The sequence below is a fragment of the Oncorhynchus tshawytscha genome, linkage group LG07 (genome assembly GCF_018296145.1).
Source record: "Oncorhynchus tshawytscha isolate Ot180627B linkage group LG07, Otsh_v2.0, whole genome shotgun sequence".
In the NCBI taxonomy this organism is placed as follows: domain Eukaryota; kingdom Metazoa; phylum Chordata; class Actinopteri; order Salmoniformes; family Salmonidae; genus Oncorhynchus; species Oncorhynchus tshawytscha.
The window spans coordinates 59,517,836-59,540,175 of record NC_056435.1 but is presented as its reverse complement, the minus strand read 5'-3'; the positions used below and the strand labels follow the sequence as shown (position 1 = coordinate 59,540,175).

Here is a 22,340-nt window from a genome sequence, read left to right as displayed (position 1 = left end):
TACTACTGTTCTGTTTCTGTATCTAGTCTACTACTGTTCTGTTTCTGTATCTAGTCTACTACTGTTCTGTTTCTGTATCTAGTCTACTACTGTTCTGTTTCTGTATCTAGTCTACTACTGTTCTGTTTCTGTATCTAGTCTACTACTGTTCTGTTTCTGTATCTAGTCTACTACTGTTCTGTTTCTGTATCTAGTCTACTACTGTTCTGTTTCTGTATCTAGTCTACTACTGTTCTGTTTCTGTTTCTAGTCTACTACTGTTCTGTATCTGTATCTACTGTTCTGTTTCTGTATCTAGTCTACTACTGTTCTGTTTCTGTATCTAGTCTACTACTGTTCTGTTTGTATCTAGTCTACTGTTTCTAGTCTACTAATGTTCTGTTTCTGTATCTAGTCTACTACTGTTCTGTTTCTGTATCTAGTCTACTACTGTTCTGTTTCTGTATCTAGTCTACTACTGTTCTGTTTCTGTATCTGTTTCTGTAGTCTACTACTGTTCTGTTTCTGTATCTAGTCTACTGTTCTGTTCTGTATCTGTTCTGTTCTGTTTCTGTATCTAGTCTACTGTTCTGTTTCTGTATCTGTTCTGTTTCTGTATCTAGTCTACTACTGTTCTGTTTCTGTATCTAGTCTACTACTGTTCTGTTCTGTTTCTGTATCTAGTCTACTACTGTTCTGTTTCTGTATCTAGTCTACTACTGTTCTGTTTCTGTATCTAGTCTACTACTGTTCTGTTTCTGTATCTAGTCTACTACTGTTCTGTTTCTGTATCTAGTCTACTAATGTTCTGTTTCTGTTTCTAGTCTACTACTGTTCTGTTTCTGTATCTAGTCTACTACTGTTCTGTTTCTGTATCTAGTCTACTACTGTTCTGTTTCTGTATCTAGTCTACTACTGTTCTGTTTCTGTATCTAGTCTACTACTGTTCTGTTTCTGTATCTAGTCTACTACTGTTCTGTTTCTGTTTCTAGTCTACTACTGTTCTGTTTCTGTATCTAGTCTACTACTGTTCTGTTTCTGTATCTAGTCTACTACTGTTCTGTTTCTGTATCTAGTCTACTACTGTTCTGTTTCTGTATCTAGTCTACTACTGTTCTGTTTCTGTATCTAGTCTACTACTGTTCTGTTTCTGTATCTAGTCTACTACTGTTCTGTATCTAGTCTACTACTGTTCTGTATCTGTATCTAGTCTACTACTGTTCTGTTTCTGTATCTAGTCTACTACTGTTCTGTTTCTGTATCTAGTCTACTACTGTTCTGTTTCTGTATCTAGTCTACTACTGTTCTGTTTCTGTATCTAGTCTACTGCTGTTCTGTTTCTGTATCTAGTCTACTACTGTTCTGTTTCTGTTTCTAGTCTACTACTGTTCTGTTTCTGTATCTAGTCTACTACTGTTCTGTTTCTGTATCTAGTCTACTACTGTTCTGTTTCTGTATCTAGTCTACTACTGTTCTGTTTCTGTATCTAGTCTACTACTGTTCTGTTTCTGTATCTAGTCTACTACTGTTCTGTTTCTGTATCTAGTCTACTACTGTTCTGTATCTGTATCTAGTCTACTACTGTTCTGTATCTGTATCTAGTCTACTACTGTTCTGTTTCTGTATCTAGTCTACTACTGTTCTGTTTCTGTATCTAGTCTACTACTGTATCTAGTCTACTACTGTTCTGTTTCTGTATTCTGTTTCTGTATCTAGTCTACTACTGTTCTGTTTCTGTATCTAGTCTACTACTGTTCTGTTTCTGTATCTAGTCTACTACTGTTCTGTTTCTGTATCTAGTCTACTACTGTTCTGTTTCTGTATCTAGTCTACTACTGTTCTGTTTCTGTATCTAGTCTACTACTGTTCTGTTTCTGTATCTAGTTACTACTGTTCTGTTTCTGTATCTGTATCTGTATCTAGTCTACTACTGTTCTGTTTCTAGTCTACTATGTTCTGTTTCTGTAGTCTACTACTGTTCTGTTTCTGTATCTAGTCTACTACTGTTCTGTTTCTGTATCTAGTCTACTACTGTTCTGTTTCTGTATCTAGTCTACTACTGTTCTGTTTCTGTATCTAGTCTACTACTGTTCTGTTTCTGTATCTAGTTCTGTGTTCTGTATCTAGTCTACTACTGTTCTGTTTCTGTATCTAGTCTACTACTGTTCTGTTTCTGTATCTAGTCTACTACTGTTCTGTTTCTGTATCTAGTCTACTACTGTTCTGTTTCTGTATCTAGTCTACTACTGTTCTGTTTCTGTATCTAGTCTACTACTGTTCTGTTTCTGTATCTAGTCTACTACTGTTCTGTTTCTGTATCTAGTCTACTGTTCTGTTTCTGTATCTAGTTACTGTTTCTGTATCTAGTCTACTACTGTTCTGTTTCTGTATCTAGTCTACTAATGTTCTGTATCTAGTCTACTACTGTTCTGTTTCTGTATCTAGTCTACTACTGTTCTGTTTCTGTATCTAGTCTACTACTGTTCTGTCTTCTGTATCTAGTCTACTACTGTTCTGTTTCTGTATCTAGTCTACTACTGTTCTGTTTCTGTATCTAGTCTACTACTGTTCTGTTTCTGTATCTAGTCTACTACTGTTCTGTTTCTGTATCTAGTCTACTACTGTTCTGTATCTAGTCTACTACTGTTCTGTTTCTGTATCTAGTCTACTATCTGTTCTGTGTTCTGTAGTCTACTACTGTTCTGTTTCTGTATCTAGTTCTACTGTTCTGTTTCTGTATCTAGTCTACTACTGTTCTGTTTCTGTATCTAGTCTACTACTGTTCTGTTTCTGTATCTAGTCTACTACTGTTCTGTTTCTGTATCTAGTCTACTACTGTTCTGTTTCTGTATCTAGTCTACTACTGTTCTGTTTCTGTTTCTAGTCTACTAATGTTCTGTATCTAGTCTACTACTGTTCTGTTTCTGTATCTAGTCTACTACTGTTCTGTTTCTGTATCTAGTCTACTACTGTTCTGTATCTGTTCTGTTTCTGTATCTAGTCTACTACTGTTCTGTATCTAGTCTACTACTGTTCTGTTTCTGTTTCTAGTCTACTACTGTTTCTGTATCTAGTCTACTACTGTTCTGTTTCTGTATCTAGTCTACTACTGTTCTGTTTCTGTTCTGTTTCTGTATCTAGTCTACTACTGTTCTGTTTCTGTATCTAGTCTACTGTTCTGTTTCTGTTCTAGTTACTACTGTTTCTGTATCTAGTCTACTACTGTTCTGTTTCTGTATCTAGTCTACTACTGTTCTGTTTCTGTATCTAGTTCTACTACTGTTCTGTTTCTGTATCTAGTCTACTACTGTTCTGTTTCTGTATCTAGTCTACTACTGTTCTGTTTCTGTATCTAGTCTACTACTGTTCTGTTTCTGTATCTAGTCTACTACTGTTCTGTTTCTGTATCTAGTCTACTACTGTTCTGTTTCTGTATCTAGTCTACTACTGTTCTGTTTCTGTATCTAGTCTACTACTGTTCTGTTTCTGTATCTAGTCTACTACTGTTCTGTTTCTGTATCTAGTCTACTACTGTTCTGTTACTCTGTATCTAGTCTACTACTGTTCTGTTTCTGTATCTAGTCTACTACTGTTCTGTTTCTGTATCTAGTCTACTACTGTTCTGTTTCTGTATCTAGTCTACTACTGTTCTGTATCTGTATCTAGTTACTACTGTTCTGTTTCTAGTCTAGTCTACTGTTCTGTTTCTGTATCTAGTCTACTACTGTTCTGTTTCTGTATCTAGTCTACTGTTCTGTTTCTGTATCTAGTCTACTACTGTTTCTGTTCTGTTCTGTTCTGTATCTAGTCTACTACTGTTCTGTTTCTGTATCTAGTCTACTACTGTTCTGTTTCTGTATCTAGTCTACTACTGTTCTGTTTCTGTATCTAGTCTACTACTGTTCTGTTTCTGTATCTAGTCTACTACTGTTCTGTATCTAGTCTACTACTGTTCTGTTTCTGTTTCTAGTCTACTAATGTTCTGTTTCTGTATCTAGTCTACTACTGTTCTGTTTCTGTATCTAGTCTACTACTGTTCTGTTTCTGTATCTAGTCTACTACTGTTCTGTTTCTGTATCTAGTCTACTACTGTTCTGTTTCTGTATCTAGTCTACTACTGTTCTGTTTCTGTTTCTAGTCTACTACTGTTCTGTTTCTGTATCTAGTCTACTACTGTTCTGTTTCTGTATCTAGTCTACTACTGTTCTGTTTCTGTATCTAGTCTACTACTGTTCTGTTTCTGTATCTAGTCTACTCTGTTCTGTTTCTGTATCTAGTCTACTACTGTTCTGTTTCTGTATCTAGTCTACTACTGTTCTGTTTCTGTATCTAGTCTACTACTGTTCTGTTCTGTATCTAGTCTACTACTGTTCTGTTTCTGTATCTAGTCTACTACTGTTCTGTTTCTGTATCTAGTCTACTACTGTTCTGTTTCTGTATCTAGTCTACTACTGTTCTGTTTCTGTATCTAGTCTACTACTGTTCTGTTTCTGTATCTAGTCTACTGTTCTGTTCTGTATCTAGTCTACTACTGTTCTGTTTCTGTTCTGTTTCTGTATCTAGTCTACTACTGTTCTGTTTCTGTATCTAGTCTACTGTGTTCTGTTCTAGTCTACTACTGTTCTGTATCTGTCTACTACTACTGTTCTGTTTCTGTATCTAGTCTACTAATGTTCTGTTTCTGTATCTAGTCTACTACTGTTCTGTTTCTAGTCTCTAGTCTGTTTCTAGTGTTCTGTTTCTGTATCTAGTCTACTACTGTTCTGTTTCTGTATCTAGTCTACTACTGTTCTGTTTCTGTATCTAGTCTACTACTGTTCTGTTTCTGTATCTAGTCTACTACTGTTCTGTTCTGTATCTAGTCTGTTCTGTTTCTGTATCTAGTCTACTACTGTTCTGTTTCTGTATCTAGTCTACTACTGTTCTGTTTCTGTATCTAGTCTACTACTGTTCTGTTTCTGTATCTAGTCTACTACTGTTCTAGTCTTCTGTTCTGTTTCTGTATCTAGTCTACTACTGTTCTGTTTCTGTATCTAGTCTACTACTGTTCTGTTTCTGTATCTAGTCTACTACTGTTCTGTTTCTGTAGTCTAGTTCTGTTTCTATCTAGTTCTGTGTTCTGTATCTAGTCTACTACTGTTCTGTTTCTGTATCTAGTCTACTACTGTTCTGTTTCTGTATCTAGTCTACTACTGTTCTGTTTCTGTATCTAGTCTACTACTGTTCTGTTCTGTATCTAGTCTACTACTGTTCTGTTTCTGTATCTAGTTCTGTTCTGTTCTGTATCTAGTCTACTACTGTTCTGTTTCTGTATCTAGTCTACTACTGTTCTGTTTCTGTTTCTAGTCTACTACTGTTCTGTTTCTGTATCTAGTCTACTACTGTTCTGTTTCTGTTTCTAGTCTACTACTGTTCTGTTTCTGTATCTAGTCTACTTCTGTTCTGTTTCTGTATCTAGTCTACTACTGTTCTGTTTCTGTATCTAGTCTACTACTGTTCTGTTTCTGTATCTAGTCTACTACTGTTCTGTTTCTGTATCTAGTTCTGTTCTGTTTCTGTATCTAGTCTACTACTGTTCTGTTTCTGTATCTAGTCTACTACTGTTCTGTTTCTGTATCTAGTCTACTACTGTTCTGTTTCTGTATCTAGTCTACTACTGTTCTGTTTCTGTATCTAGTCTACTACTGTTCTGTTTCTGTATCTAGTCTACTACTGTTCTGTTTCTGTTCTAGTTTCTGTTTCTGTATCTAGTCTACTACTGTTCTGTTTCTGTATCTAGTCTACTACTGTTCTGTTTCTGTATCTAGTCTACTACTGTTCTGTTTCTGTATCTAGTCTACTACTGTTCTGTTTCTGTATCTAGTCTACTACTGTTCTGTTTCTGTATCTAGTCTACTACTGTTCTGTTTCTGTATCTAGTCTACTACTGTTCTGTTCTGTATCTAGTCTACTACTGTTCTGTTTCTGTATCTAGTCTACTACTGTTCTGTTTCTGTATCTGTATCTAGTCTACTACTGTTCTGTTTCTGTATCTAGTCTACTACTGTTCTGTTCTGTATCTAGTCTACTACTGTTCTGTATCTAGTCTACTACTGTTCTGTTTCTGTATCTAGTCTACTACTGTTCTGTATCTGTAGTCTACTACTGTTCTGTTTCTGTATCTAGTCTACTACTGTTCTGTTTCTGTATCTAGTCTACTACTGTTCTGTTTCTGTATCTAGTCTACTACTGTTCTGTTTCTGTATCTAGTCTACTACTGTTCTGTTAGTCTGTTTCTGTATCTAGTCTACTACTGTTCTGTTTCTGTATCTAGTCTACTACTGTTCTGTTTCTGTATCTAGTCTACTACTGTTCTGTTTCTGTATCTAGTCTACTACTGTTCTGTTTCTGTATCTAGTCTACTACTGTTCTGTTTCTGTATCTAGTCTACTACTGTTCTGTTTCTGTATCTAGTCTACTACTGTTCTGTTTCTGTATCTAGTCTACTACTGTTCTGTTTCTGTATCTAGTCTACTACTGTTCTGTTTCTGTATCTAGTCTACTACTGTTCTGTTTCTGTATCTAGTCTACTACTGTTCTGTTTCTGTATCTAGTCTACTACTGTTCTGTTTCTACTAGTCTACTACTTTCTGTTTCTGTATCTAGTCTACTACTGTTCTGTTTCTGTATCTAGTCTACTACTGTTCTGTTTCTGTATCTAGTCTACTACTGTTCTGTTTCTGTATCTAGTCTACTACTGTTCTGTTTCTGTATCTAGTTCTGTACTAACTACTGTTCTGTTTCTGTATCTAGTCTACTGTGTTCTGTATCTAGTCTACTACTGTTCTGTTTCTGTATCTAGTCTACTACTGTTCTGTTTCTAGTTTCTAGTTCTGTTTCTGTATCTAGTCTACTACTGTTCTGTTTCTGTATCTAGTCTACTACTGTTCTGTTTCTGTATCTAGTCTACTACTGTTCTGTTTCTGTATCTAGTCTACTACTGTTCTGTTTCTGTATCTAGTCTACTAATGTTCTGTATCTAGTCTACTACTGTTCTGTATCTGTATCTAGTCTACTACTGTTCTGTTTCTGTATCTAGTCTACTAATCTGTTCTGTTCTGTTTCTGTTCTGTTTCTGTATCTAGTCTACTGCTGTTCTGTTTCTGTATCTAGTCTACTACTGTTCTGTATCTGTATCTAGTCTACTACTGTTCTGTATCTGTATCTAGTCTACTACTGTTCTGTGTCTGTATCTAGTCTACTACTGTTCTGTATCTGTATCTAGTCTACTACTGTTCTGTTTCTGTATCTAGTCTACTACTGTTCTGTTTCTGTATCTAGTCTACTACTGTTCTGTTTCTGTATCTAGTCTACTACTGTTCTGTTTCTGTATCTAGTCTACTACTGTTCTGTTTCTGTATCTAGTCTACTACTGTTCTGTTTCTGTATCTAGTCTACTACTGTTCTGTTTCTGTTTCTAGTCTACTAATGTTCTGTATCTAGTCTACTACTGTTCTGTATCTGTATCTAGTCTACTACTGTTCTGTTTCTGTATCTAGTCTACTAATGTTCTGTTTCTGTATCTAGTCTACTGCTGTTCTGTATCTAGTCTACTACTGTTCTGTATCTAGTCTACTAATGTTCTGTTTCTGTATCTAGTCTACTACTGTTCTGTTTCTGTATCTAGTCTACTACTGTTCTGTTTCTGTATCTAGTCTACTACTGTTCTGTTTCTGTATCTCTGTTTCTATCTGTTCTGTTCTGTCTGTATCTAGTCTACTACTGTTCTGTTTCTGTATCTAGTCTACTACTGTTCTGTTTCTGTATCTAGTCTACTACTGTTCTGTTTCTGTATCTAGTCTACTACTGTTCTGTTTCTGTATCTAGTCTACTACTGTTCTGTTTCTGTATCTAGTCTACTACTGTTCTGTTTCTGTATCTAGTCTACTACTGTTCTGTATCTGTATCTAGTCTACTACTGTTCTGTTTCTGTATCTAGTCTACTACTGTTCTGTTTCTGTATCTAGTCTACTACTGTTCTGTTTCTGTATCTAGTCTACTAATCTAGTTCTGTTTCTAGTCTATCTGTAGTCTACTACTGTTCTGTATCTAGTCTACTACTGTTCTGTTTCTGTATCTAGTTTACTGCTGTTCTGTATCTGTATCTAGTCTACTACTGTTCTGTTTCTGTATCTAGTTTACTGCTGTTCTGTTTCTGTATCTAGTCTACTACTGTTCTGTTTCTGTATCTAGTCTACTACTGTTCTGTTTCTGTATCTAGTCTACTACTGTTCTGTTTCTGTATCTAGTCTACTACTGTTCTGTTTCTGTATCTAGTCTACTACTGTTCTGTTTCTGTATCTAGTCTACTACTGTTCTGTTTCTGTATCTAGTCTACTACTGTTCTGTTTCTGTATCTAGTCTACTACTGTTCTGTTTCTGTATCTAGTCTACTACTGTTCTGTTTCTGTTTCTAGTCTATCTAGTCTACTACTGTTCTGTTTCTGTATCTAGTCTACTACTGTTCTGTTTCTGTATCTAGTCTACTACTGTTCTGTTTCTGTATCTAGTCTACTACTGTTCTGTTTCTGTATCTAGTTTACTACTGTTCTGTTTCTGTATCTAGTCTACTACTGTTCTGTTTCTGTATCTAGTCTACTACTGTTCTGTGTTCTGTATCTAGTCTACTACTGTTCTGTTTCTGTATCTAGTCTACTACTGTTCTGTTTCTGTATCTAGTCTACTACTGTTCTGTTTCTGTATCTAGTCTACTACTGTTCTGTTTCTGTATCTAGTCTACTACTGTTCTGTTTCTGTATCTAGTCTACTACTGTTCTGTTTCTGTATCTAGTCTACTACTGTTCTGTTTCTGTATCTAGTCTACTAATGTTCTGTTTCTGTATCTAGTCTACTGCTGTTCTGTATCTAGTCTACTACTGTTCTGTATCTGTATCTAGTCTACTACTGTTCTGTTTCTGTATCTAGTCTACTGCTGTTCTGTTTCTAGTCTACTACCCTTCTGTATCTAGTCTACTACTGTTCTGTATCTGTATCTAGTCTACTACTGTTCTGTTTCTGTATCTAGTCTACTACTGTTCTGTTTCTGTATCTAGTCTACTACTGTTCTGTTTCTGTATCTAGTCTACTACTGTTCTGTTTCTGTATCTAGTCTACTACTGTTCTGTTTCTGTTTCTAGTCTACTAATGTTCTGTATCTAGTCTACTACTGTTCCGTATCAAGTCTACTACTCTTCTGTTTCTGTTTCTAGTCTACTAATGTTCTGTATCTGTTCTGTTTCTGTATCTAGTCTACTACTGTTCTGTTTCTGTATCTAGTCTACTACTGTTCTGTTTCTGTATCTAGTCTACTGCTGTTCTGTTTCTGTTTCTAGTCTACTGCTGTTCTGTTTCTGTATCTAGTCTACTACTGTTCTGTTTCTGTATTTAGTTTACTACTGTTCTGTATCTAGTCTACTACTGTTCTGTTTCTGTTTCTAGTCTACTACTGTTCTGTTTCTGTATCTAGTCTACTACTGTTCTGTTTCTGTATCTAGTCTACTACTGTTCTGTATCTAGTCTACTACTGTTCTGTTTCTGTTTCTAGTCTACTACTGTTCTGTATCTAGTCTACTACTGTTCTGTTTCTGTTTCTAGTCTACTACTGTTCTGTTTCTGTATCTAGTCTACTACTGTTCTGTATCTAGTCTACTACTGTTCTGTTTCTGTTTCTAGTCTACTACTGTTCTGTATCTAGTCTACTACTGTTCTGTTTCTGTATCTAGTCTACTACTGTTCTGTTTCTGTATCTAGTCTACTACTGTTCTGTTTCTGTCTACTCTGTTTCTGTAGTCTACTACTGTTCTGTTTCTGTATCTAGTCTACTACTGTTCTGTTTCTGTATCTAGTCTACTACTGTTCTGTATCTAGTCTACTACTGTTCTGTTTCTGTTTCTAGTCTACTACTGTTCTGTATCTAGTCTACTACTGTTCTGTTTCTGTTTCTAGTCTACTACTGTTCTGTTTCTGTATCTAGTCTACTACTGTTCTGTTTCTGTATCTAGTCTACTACTGTTCTGTTTCTGTATCTAGTCTACTACTGTTCTGTTTCTGTATCTAGTCTACTACTGTTCTGTTTCTGTATCTAGTCTACTACTGTTCTGTATCTAGTCTACTACTGTTCTGTTTCTAGTCTACTACTGTTCTGCTTCTGTATCTAGTCTACTGTTCTGTTTCTAGTCTACTACTGTTCTGTTTCTGTATCTAGTCTACTACTGTTCTGTATCTAGTCTACTACTGTTCTGTTTCTAGTCTACTACGCTTCTGTATCTAGTCTACTACGCTTCTGTATCTAGTCTACTACTGTTCTGTTTCTAGTCTACTACTCTTCTGTATCTAGTCTACTACTGTTCTGTTTCTGTATCTAGTCTACTACTGTTCTGTATCTAGTCTACTACTGTTCTGTTTCTAGTCTACTACTGTCTGTTTCTATATCTAGTCTACTACTGTTCTGTATCTAGTCTACTACTGTTCTGTTTCTAGTCTACTACTGTCTGTTTCTATATCTAGTCTACTACTGTTCTGTATCTAGTCTACTACTGTTCTGTTTCTGTAGTCTACTACTGTTCTGTTTCTGTATCTAGTCTACTGTTCTGTTTCTGTATCTAGTCTACTACTGTTCTGTTTCTAGTCTACTACTGTTCTGTTTCTAGTCTACTACTGCTGTTTCTGTTTCTAGTCTACTACTCTTCTGTATCTAGTCTACTACTGTTCTGTATCTAGTCTACTACTGTTCTGTTTCTGTATCTAGTCTACTGTTCTGTTTCTGTATCTAGTCTACTACTGTTCTGTATCTGTATCTAGTCTACTACTGTTCTGTTTCTGTATCTAGTCTACTGTGTTTCTGTTTCTAGTCTACTACTGTTCTGTTTCTGTATCTAGTCTACTACTGTTCTGTATCTGTTTCTAGTCTACTACTGTTCTGTTTCTGTATCTAGTCTACTACTGTTCTGTTTCTGTATCTAGTCTACTACTGTTCTGTATCTAGTCTACTACTGTTCTGTTTCTAGTCTACTACTGTTCTGTTTCTAGTCTACTACTTTCTGTTTCTGTATCTAGTCTACTACTGTTCTGTTTCTGTATCTAGTCTACTACTGTTCTGTATCTAGTCTACTACTGTTCTGTTTCTGTTTCTAGTCTACTACTGTTCTGTTTCTGTATCTAGTCTACTACTGTTCTGTTTCTGTTTCTAGTCTACTACTGTTCTGTTTCTGTATCTAGTCTACTACTGTTCTGTATCTAGTCTACTACTGTTCTGTATCTAGTCTACTACTGTTCTGTATCTAGTCTACTACTGTTCTGTTTCTGTGTCTAGTCTACTACTGTTCTGTTTCTGTATCTAGTCTACTACTGTTCAGCTTCTGTATCTAGTCTACTACTGTTCTGTATCTAGTCTACTACTGTTCTGTATCTAGTCTACTACTGTTCTGTATCTAGTCTACTACTGTTCTGTATCTAGTCTACTACTGTTCTGTTTCTGTGTCTAGTCTACTACTGTTCTGTTTCTGTATCTAGTCTACTACTGTTCAGCTTCTGTATCTAGTTTACTACTGTTCTGTTTCTGTATCTAGTCTACTACTGTTCTGTTTCTGTATCTAGTCTACTACTGTTCTGTTTCTAGTCTACTACTGTTCAGCTTCTGTATCTAGTTTACTACTGTTCTGTTTCTGTATCTAGTCTACTACTGTTCTGTATCTGTATCTAGTCTACTACTGTTCTGTATCTGTATCTAGTCTACTACTGTTCTGTATCTGTATCTAGTCTACTACTGTTCTGTTTCTGTATCTAGTCTACTACTGTTCTGTTTCTGTAGCTAGTCTCTGTTCTGTTCTGTCTAGTCTACTACTGTTCTGTATCTAGTCTACTACTGTTCTGTTTCTGTATCTAGTCTACTACTGTTCAGCTTCTGTATCTAGTCTACTACTGTTCTGTATCTAGCCTACTACTGTTCTGTATCTAGTCTACTACTGTTCTGTTTCTGTGTCTAGTCTACTACTGTTCTGTTTCTGTATCTAGTCTACTACTGTTCAGCTTCTGTATCTAGTTTACTACTGTTCTGTTTCTGTATCTAGTCTACTACTGTTCTGTTTCTATATCTAGTCTACTACTGTTCAGCTTCTGTATCTAGTTTACTACTGTTCTGTTTCTGTATCTAGTCTACTACTGTTCTGTTTCTGTATCTAGTCTACTACTGTTCTGTATCTAGTCTACTACTGTTCTGTTTCTGTATCTAGTCTACTACTGTTCTGTATCTGTATCTAGTCTACTACTTCTGTTCTGTATCTAGTCTACTACTGTTCTGTATCTGTATCTAGTCTACTACTGTTCTGTATCTAGTCTACTACTGTTCTGTATCTAGTCTACTACTGTTCTTCTGTATCTAGTCTACTACTGTTCTGTTTCTGTATCTAGTCTACTACTGTTCTGTTTCTGTATCTAGTCTACTACTGTTCTGTTTCTGTATCTAGTCTTACTGTTCTTCTGTATCTAGTTTACTACTGTTCTGTTTCTGTATCTAGTCTACTACTGTTCTGTTTCTATATCTAGTCTACTACTGTTCAGCTTCTGTATCTAGTTTACTACTGTTCTGTTTCTGTATCTAGTCTACTACTGTTCTGTTTCTGTATCTAGTCTACTACTGTTCTGTTTCTAGTCTACTACTGTTCTGTTTCTAGTCTACTACTGTTCTGTTTCTAGTCTACTACTGTTCTGTTTCTAGTCTACTACGCTTCTGTATCTAGTTTACTACTGTTCTGTATCTAGTCTACTACTGTTCTGTTTCTAGTCTACTACTGTTCTGTTTCTAGTCTACTACGCTTCTGTATCTAGTTTACTACTGTTCAGCTTCTGTATCTAGTCTACTGTTCTGGTTTCTGTCTATTTTCCCTCTTCTTCCTTTTCCTTTCCTATCTGCTTCTTCCTTCATTCTGTCTCTGTCAGAGGAAAAGGAGGGGCAAGTGGCGCTTTCTCCCTCTTTGACTCCCTCAATCTATCTCTCTCAGTCTCCATGGTTCTGATTTATGTGTGTGTGTGTGTGTGTGTGTGTGTTTGTGTGCGTGCAAGTAGAAAAAAAACATTGACTTACACCACATGTATTGAAACACCAATTCCATCCTCTTCTTTCAGGTTGCCTCAACAGTCTATGACTGTCATACAGTATACACTTTTAGTTTTTGTTGTCCTAGTCCTCCTGGCTAAAATGTTTGCTCACTAGCCTAACTTCCTTACATTGGCAACAATGAGCCAGCTAGTTAACTTTTGCCTACTTACTACTTCTAGCTACACAATGCATGAATGCATGGTTGGATCAGAATCGCCACTTTAACCTCTCTAAGGTATGTGGGATGCTAGCGTCCCGTCTGGCCAACATCCAGTGAGGTTGCAGAGCGCCAAATTCAATTACAGAAATGCTCATTATAAAAATTCAGAAAACAAAACATATTTTTACATAGGTTTAAAGATTAACTTCTTGTTAAACCAAACCCCAGTATCATATTTATAAAAATGTTTTTCGGCTAAAGCATACCTAGCCCAGAACATACCTAGCCCAGAACATTGCTCATTTGACAAATTATTACAAACAGTAACCAGCCAAGCAGAAGCGTTAGAAAACTCAGAAAAAGAGAGAAAATTAATCCCATACCTTTTGATCTTCATATGGTGGCAATCAGAAGACATTAATTTACTCAATATATGTTCCTTTTGTTTGATGAATTCTCTTTATATCCAAAAACCTCAGTTTTGTTAGTGTGTTTTCTTCAGTAATCCACAGGCTCAAACTCAGTCAAAACAATCAGACAAAAAAAATCAAAATTGTATCCGTAAAGTTCATAGAAACATGTCAAACGATGTGTATATTCAATCCCCTGGTTGTATTTTAGCCTAAATGATCTATCATATTTCAACCGGATAATAACGTCGTCAATATAGAAGGTAAACAAGAAATGCACATGCGCCTGAAAAAACTCTGCGACACGTTAGCGTCCACTCGTTCAGACTGGTCTTACTCCCTCATTTATAAGAATACAAGCCTGAACGATTTCTAAAGACTGTTGACATCTAGTGGAAGGCATAGGAACTGTAAATGGAGTCCTAAGTCAATGGATACTGTAATTGCATTGAATATAAAACTACAAAACAAAACAAATAACTACTTCCTGAATGGATTTTTCTCAGGTTTTCGCCTGCTAAATCTCTGTTATACTCACAGACACTATTATTACTATTACAGACACTATTATAACAGTTTTGGAAACTTGAGAGTGTTTTCTATCCTAATCTACCAGTTATATGCATATCATATCTTCTGGGCCCGAGTAGCAGGCCGTTTAATTTGGGCATGCTTGTCATCCAAAATTCTGAATGCAGCCCCCTACCCTAGAGAGGTTAATCATTGGCCAGTATGGAGAACTAAGTATAACCCGAAGTCCAATCCCTAGCTCCATCCATGGATAATTTAGGAAATGGCTAATTGTAGCAAGCTAGCCTCCGGAGGACAACCACACAAGGAGATGCAACAATTCAAGTTGTTTCTGTCAATGACATTTTGCTTTTGATTTGGTGTGATTGGTGTTAATCCAAATCCAAATTGGCTTCCCTTGACACTTTCTTTGGTGCGCCAGGACCATTTACATATGAGTACACTTAGTATACCTCAAAGCTGATTGGCTTTTGTTTTATACTTTTTTTTATCAAGCTAGGCAAAATGTTCTGTGGCTTTCCTTGCATTCAAAGCTACAGGCGGCAACAATGTCATACTCTTTCTGACCAGCCAGCATCAGATAGATACGCTACACATACTGAGACAGAGGGTCACTGATTTGCTCGCTCGGAAGTCGGGAGTGTACATACACCTTAACCAAATACATTTCAACTCAGTTGTTCACAATTCCTGACATTTAATCCTAATAAAAATGCCCTGTCTTAGGTCAGTTAGGATCCCCACTTTATTTTAAAAATTTGAAGCCAGAATAATAGTAGAGAGAATGAATTATTTCAGCTTTTGTTTCTTTCATCACATTCCCAGTGGGTCAGAAGTTTACATACACTCAATTAGTATTTGGTAGCATTGCCTTTAAATTGTTTAACTTCTGTCAAACTTTTTGGGTAGCCTACCACAAGCTTTCCACAATAAGTTGGGTGAATTTTGGCCCATTCCTCCTGACAGAGCTGGTGTAACTGAGTCAGGTTTGTAGGCCTCCTTGCTTGCACATGCTTTTTCAATTCTGCCCACAAATGTTCTATAGGATTGAGGTCAGGGCTTTGAGATGGCCACTGCAATACCTTGACTTTGTTGTCCTTATAAGCCATTTTGCCACAACTTTGGAGGTATGCTTGGGGTCATTGTCCATTTGGAAGACATTTGCAACCAAGCTTTAACTTCCCGACTGATGCCTTGAGATGTTGCTTCAATATATCCACATAATTTTCCAACCTCATGATGCGATCTATTTTGTGGAGCACACCAGTCCCATCTGCTGCAAAGCAACCCCACAACATGATGCTACCACACCCGTGCTTCATGATTGGGATGGTGTTCTTCAGCTTGCAATCCTCCCCCTTTTTCCTCCAAACATAATGATGGTCATTATGGCCAAAGAGTTGTATTTTTAGTTTCATCAGACCAGAGGACATTTCTGCAAAAAGTACGATCTTTGTCCCCATGTGCAGTTGCAAACCGTGGTCTGGCTTTTTTATGGCGGTTTTTGAGCAGTGGCTTCTTCCTTGCTGAGCAACCTTTCAGGTTATGTTGATATGGGACTCGTTTTACTGTGGATATAGATACTTTTGTACCTGTTTCCTCCAGCATCTTCACAAGGTCATTTGCTGTCGTTCTGGGATTGATTTTGAAGGTGTGTGTTGTCTTTGATTGACTATTGTGAGGCACGGGAGTGATTCAACTTTAATCAGTAGGTGAGAGGGAATTGTGCTTATAAGGCCTAAACGATCTGCCCCCCTCTCTTACCCTTTACGGCACCCCACCCTGCTATGAATAAATACTGATGTCAGTAATGTATCAGGGAGGTGTGCATGTCTTCACTACAACAGACCTCTACATCCCATCTCCACAGTAGGTCCCTGTGTGGGGGGACAAACCTGAATCACCCTGGTGATTTGGCAGCTAAAACTGTGTATGTGTGTGCCTGCAGTCATTCCATATTCTGATTGGTTTTTCGGGAGGACGATGGGGCCTCTCTCTCGCTCTCTCTCTCACCCCTCTGCATTCCTCTTATCTCTCACACACTCGCTCCATCTCCTTACCCTTTTATCTCTGTCTCCCGCTCCATCCTGTGAAGCCGACAGTTCCTTGGCATGCCTAGGTGTGGTTGTCTCATGCAAGACCCTTGTTTCCAGACATCCTCTTCTCTTCTTACTCCTCCTTTCTCACTATATCCCTATATTTCTCTCGGGTGAGTTGGGCAGTGTTAGACTGGGAGGGAGGCGAAGACTGGTATGGGGGCAGGGTTTTTCTCCAGCCAAGCAGCAACAGAACTGTTCTTGTCCTTTGTCTCTCGATCTCTCTCTCTCCCCCTCTCTCTCTCCTCCTTCTCTCCCCCTCTCTCACTTCCCCTCTCTCTCTCCCCCATCTCCTCTCTCTCCCTTTCCCTCTCCTCTCTCTCCTCTCTCTCTTATTCACTCACTCCTTTCACTACCCTTTTATTTTACTTGTCTTAACCAGGTTGTCAAAACTCTGCTACATTACTGGAGTCCATATAGAAGCTAACATGCCTTACGACTGAAAACTCTGCTACAGTACTGGAGCCCTTATAGAAGCTAACATGCCTTACCACTGAAAACTCTGCTACATTACTGGAGTCCATATAGAAGCTAACATACCTTACCACTGAAAACTCTGCTACAGTACTGGAGCCCTTATAGAAGCTAACATGCCTTACCACTGAAAACTCTGCTACAGTACTGGAGCCCTTATAGAAGCTAACATACCTTACCACTGAAAACTCTGCTACATTACTGGAGTCCAAAAAGAAGCTAACATGCCTTACCACTGAAAACTCTGCTACAGTACTGGAGCCCTTATAGAAGCTAACATACCTTACCACTGAAAACTCTGCTACATTACTGGAGTCCAAATAGAAGCTAACATACCTTACCACTGAAAACTCTGCTACAGTACTGGAGTCCATATAGAAGCTAACATGCCTTACCACTGAAAACTCTGCTACAGTACTGGAGCCCTTATAGAAGCTAACATACCTTACCACTGAAAACTCTGCTACATTACTGGAGTCCAAAAAGAAGCTAACATGCCTTACCACTGAAAACTCTGCTACAGTACTGGAGTCCATATAGAAGCTAACATACCTTACCACTGAAAACTCTGCTACAGTACTGGAGCCCTTATAGAAGCTAACATACCTTACCACTGAAAACTCTGCTACAGTACTGGAGCCCATATAGAAGCTAACATACCTTACCACTGAAAACTCTGCTACAGTACTGGAGCCCTTATAGAAGCTAACATACCTTACCACTGAAAACTCTGCTACAGTACTGGAGCCCTTATAGAAGCTAACATACTTTACCACTGAAAAGTTGTATGAAAGTTGCATAAATGTTGGTGAGCATTGCATTCACCCTGAGTAAAGTTGCCCAATAAATATATAATGCCTTTTAAATAAGTAATATTTCTCTCAAAAATATGCCTGGAAATGTTCAAGAAGTCTTTCAAGATCAGTCCAAAAGTATGACTTTTATTTTTTAAGTATGCTGTGAATATTAATTTGATTTTAGAGTCTGTAGACAGAAATACAATTGTCCAATCACAATGTGGTGAATGAATGAACCAACCAATCATGGACTGTGACATTGCTGTGTGCATGCATCCTTATCTGCTGTATGCACGTTGCTGTGTCGTGTTTACTTTTACAGATTTACATTTTTTTGCAAGTCAGATAAAAGCAAACTCTTATTTACAGTGACGGCCTACTATGTGATATTATGGCATATTATGTGAAATGACTGGACCGCAATGTTAAAATTAGTAAACCGAGTGCCACTCTATAATTTTGCCGATAGTGGCAGATAGATGGATCAAATATGTTGTCTTGTGGTCATAGGTCGTAGTTAGATGCTTACATGCCTTTTATCTGTTGCCCAGATTCTGTATTCAGAAAGTGTCTTAGAGTAGGAGTTCTGGTCTAGGATGTGTGCTTGAGAGAGACATGTTGAACAAGAAGGATTACTCCTATTAATCATCTACAATAATATTAAGAACTTGATTATTAAAAACATATCATGGCACTTGTTCTTGGATTTCCAGGCTGCCCTCTAACTCTATCCTATTAAATGAGCATGTATTTGCTGAGAGAAACAAGAGATGGCCAATGTACTTCTATTATTAGTCTATTATGCTTGTGTGCTTTATATTCAAATGAGCCATGAATGATACACAAATGTAAAACCTAGAAACGGATATTAGTGTAATTATTGTATAAAACTTGTTTTTATTCATCAACTTTTCAGACAAAAAAGTGAATAATCCAAACAGAAATGAAGGCATCGCAATAGTTCAGTTCAGTTCAAACGTTATTGTCCCCAAATGGAAATGTGTTTTCAGGCGAGGTTCACTGATAAAAAATACACACCATAAACTGACAGCAACAACAATGGGTCAGTTGAACATCAGGGGCATTTTAACAACATTATAACAAAATAACACCATTATAGTTGAACTTATCGTTACTGTGTTTCTATGGTTTCAGTATAACTATGAGGGTAATGACATCAGTGACCTGCCCGTGGACCTATCTGTGGTGTGGAACGGCAACTTTGTCATCGACAACCCCTTCAACATCCAAGGTAAGCACTAGGCTTTAGCTCAGAGGGGTAAGCACTCTCTTGTTATACAGCAAATGGTTTGTTGAACAACACTCATACGATCTGAAGACGTGTGTTAGCTCCCCAAGCAAATGCCTGGGCTTTAGCTCCGAGGGTTAACACAGTCTTGTGGTATGCCAGAAGAATTTTCTTTCACTTATTGTCACTGTTTGCCTGATGTGTTGTGGGAGCTTCACTTAACCAAGGCACTCTAGCCACATGAGTAAACGGCCACAGAGAGGGCAGTAGCATGGAGATTGAGTTTTATGTAAGCTACCACTGCATGTTAAATCATTTATAGTGTGACCAAAAAGGGCTAGGGAAAGCTAAGTCTGGAAGTGATATTCTGGCTTTGACACGCTATATCGTTCAAATATACTTTCTAAATAGCTGGCTAAGTTTCCGCCATGGTAAAATACAACTGTGTGGATGGCAACTGTGTGGATGGCAACTGTGTTGCATGTGCAAAATCGATTCGAAACTACAGTGCCATACAGCCCTTGTGTGCGATTTAGAAAGGCAATAGTGCATGCACATGTTATGCGCACACACACACACACACACACACACACATTTACTCACAGCCTCAGGACTAGACAGTCACTTTACACTCTTGTGATGTCTTCACTTTTTTAAACTCAATTACCGAGGCAGCAAGTAGATGTATGTGTGTGTACATGTGTGCATGCCTTCATGTGTTTGTGTATTCAGAAAGTATTCAGGCCCCTGGACTTTTTCCACATTTTGTTACGTTACAGCCTTATTCTAAAATGGATTTTTAAAAACATTTTCCCTCATCAATGTGCACTCAATACATTGCAAAATGTACAAAGCAAAATCCGTTTTTTATGAATGTTGGCAAATTTAAAAAACTGAAATATAACATTTACATAAGTATTCAAACCCTTTTTCTCAGTACTTTGTTGAAGCATATTTGCAAGCAATTAAAGCCTCAAGTCTTCTTGGGTATGACGCTACAACCTTGGCACACCTGTATTTGAGGAGTTTCTCCCATTCTTCTCTGCAGATCCTCTCGAGCTCTGTCAGCTTGGATTGGGAGAGTCGCTGCACAGCTATTTTCAGGTGTCCAAAGATGTTTGATCGGGTTCAAGTCCGCGCTCTGGCTGGGCCACCCAAGGACATTGAGACTTGTCCCGAAGCCACTCCTGCGTGGTCTTGGCAGTGTGCTTAGGGTCGTTGTCCTGTTCGAAGTTGAACCCCAGTCTGAGGTCCTGAGTGCTCTGGAACAGGTTTTCATCAAGGATCTCTCTGTAACTTTCCCTCGATCCTGACTAGTCTCCCAGTCCCTGCCGCTGAAAACACATCCCCCTGTATGATGCTGCCACCACCATGCTTCACCGTAGGGATGGTGCCAGGTTTCCTCCAGTCGTGACGCTTGACATTCAGGCCAAATGGTTCTATCTTGGTTTCATCAGACCATAGAATCTTGTTTCTCATGGTCTGAGTCCTTTAGTGCCTTTTGGCAAACTCCAAGCAGGCTGTCATGTGCCTTTTATTGAGGAGTGGCTATCGTCTGGCTACTCTACCATAAAGGCAAGATTGGTGGAGTGCTGCAGAGATGGCTGTCCTTCTGGAAGGTTCTCCCATCTCCACAGAGGAACTCTGGAGGTCTGTCAGAGTGACCATCAGGTTCTTGGTCAACTCCCTGACCAAGGCCCTCTCCCCTGATTTCTCAGTTTGCTTGGGTGGCCTGCTCTAGAAAGAGTCTTGGTGGTTCCAAACTTCTTCCATTTAAGAATGATGGAGGCCACTGTGGTGTTGGGGTTCTTCAATCTTTTTGGTACCCTTCCCCAGATCTGTGCCTCAACACAATCCTGTCTCGGACCTCACTGTTCGGTTTTTGCTCTGACATGCACTGTCAGCTGTTTGACCTTATATAGTCTGTTGTGTGCCTTTCCAAATCATGTCCAATCAATTGAAGTTACCACAGGTGAACTCCAATAAAGTTGTAGAAACATCAAGGATGTTCAGTGGAAACAGGATGCACATGAGTCTCTTAGCAAAGAGTCTGAATACTTATGTAAATAAGTTATTTCTGTTTTTATTTTTAATACATTTGCAAATCATTCAGAAAACCTGTTTTCACTTTGTCATATTGTGAGGTTTGGGGTATTGTGTGTAGATTGATAATATGTGTATATATTTAATTAATATTAGAATAAGGCTGTAACTTAAAACATTTGGAAAAAGGGAAGGGGTCTGAATAGGTTCTGAATGTGCTGTACGTGTGTGTTTAGCGCACCAATCCATAGACGGTGGATAGTGATTAAACACACAACTAGGGAGTAGGAAAAAAAAGAAGTTTTCTTCCACAGATAATTACTAGTGAAATTGTGTAGCCTTAATAACGGCCATCATTTTGCTGTTGTTGTTGTCGCCATGGCAGCGGGGGGTTGTAAAAGCAGGGGCTCCTGCTGTGATGCAAGATATAAGATAATGTCACATTTAGGGAAATGTTTGCTAATGCCTCTGCAGCCAAAGCCCACCACAATACAGACCCAGACACAATGTACCAGAATGTCACAATGCCTGAGTAGTGAGTACAATGCATCTCAATATGGAGGATGGGTGGGGGTGGTGAGGAGTGGGTGAGTTGGGTAGTGTTAGACAGGTTGGGAGGGGAGACTGGTACAGGGTTTTTCTCCAGCCAAGCAGACCGAGGACTAGAACTGGTCTCTCTCTCTCTCTCTGTCTCTTGTCTCTGTCTCTCTCTCTGTGTCTCTCTCTATCTATGTCTCTCTCTTTGTCTCTCTGTCTCTGTCTTTGTCTCTTTGTCTCTGTCTCTCTCTCTCTCTCTCTCTCTCATCCTCATTTTAACTAAGATAACCATCTAATGGTGCTCCCTCGCTTAATTCCTGATATGTAAATGTAATTAAATCACTCATTTAGTATCATTTAATTGGCCCATGGTTGCTTTCAAGTTAAATCGTGACCAATGGGATTTGAGGGGCTGAAAACTATTCCTCTGTCAAATTATTGTGGTCATTTGAAGTAGAGCTTCGCTTCAGTGCATATAAAAATGTTTTATTCAAAGCTGTCATCAAGGCAAAGGGTGGCTACTTTGAAGAATCTCAAATATAAAATATATCTTGATTTGTTTAACACTTTTTTGGTTGCTACATGATTCCATATGTGTTATTTCATAGTTTTGATGTCTTCACTATTATTCTACAATGTAGAAAATAGTACAAATAAAGAAAAACCCTTGAATAAGTAGGTGTGTCCAAACTTTTGACTGGTGTGTGTGTGTGTGTGTGTGTGTGTGTGTGTGTGTGTGTGTGTGTGTGTGTGTACACTACCATTCAAAAGTTTGGGGTCACTTAGAAATGTCCTTGTTTTTGAAAGGAAAGCACATTTTTGTCCAATAAAATCACATCAAATTGATCAGAAATACAGTGTAGAAGTTGTTAATGTTGTTAATGACTATGTAGCAGGAAACGGCTGAATTTTAATTGAATATCTACATA

The 22,340-nt window shown here is 38.0% G+C and overlaps 1 protein-coding gene across 1 annotated transcript in view; it reads left to right on the top strand.

Annotated features, from left to right (window-relative positions):
- LOC112254952 (plexin-A1) overlaps positions 1–22,340 on the top strand; it is a 402,693-nt gene that overhangs the window by 279,749 nt on the left and 100,604 nt on the right. The window contains 1 exon segment of the mRNA XM_042324754.1: positions 18,738–18,834. Within this exon segment, the coding sequence (XP_042180688.1) occupies positions 18,738–18,834 (97 nt within the window).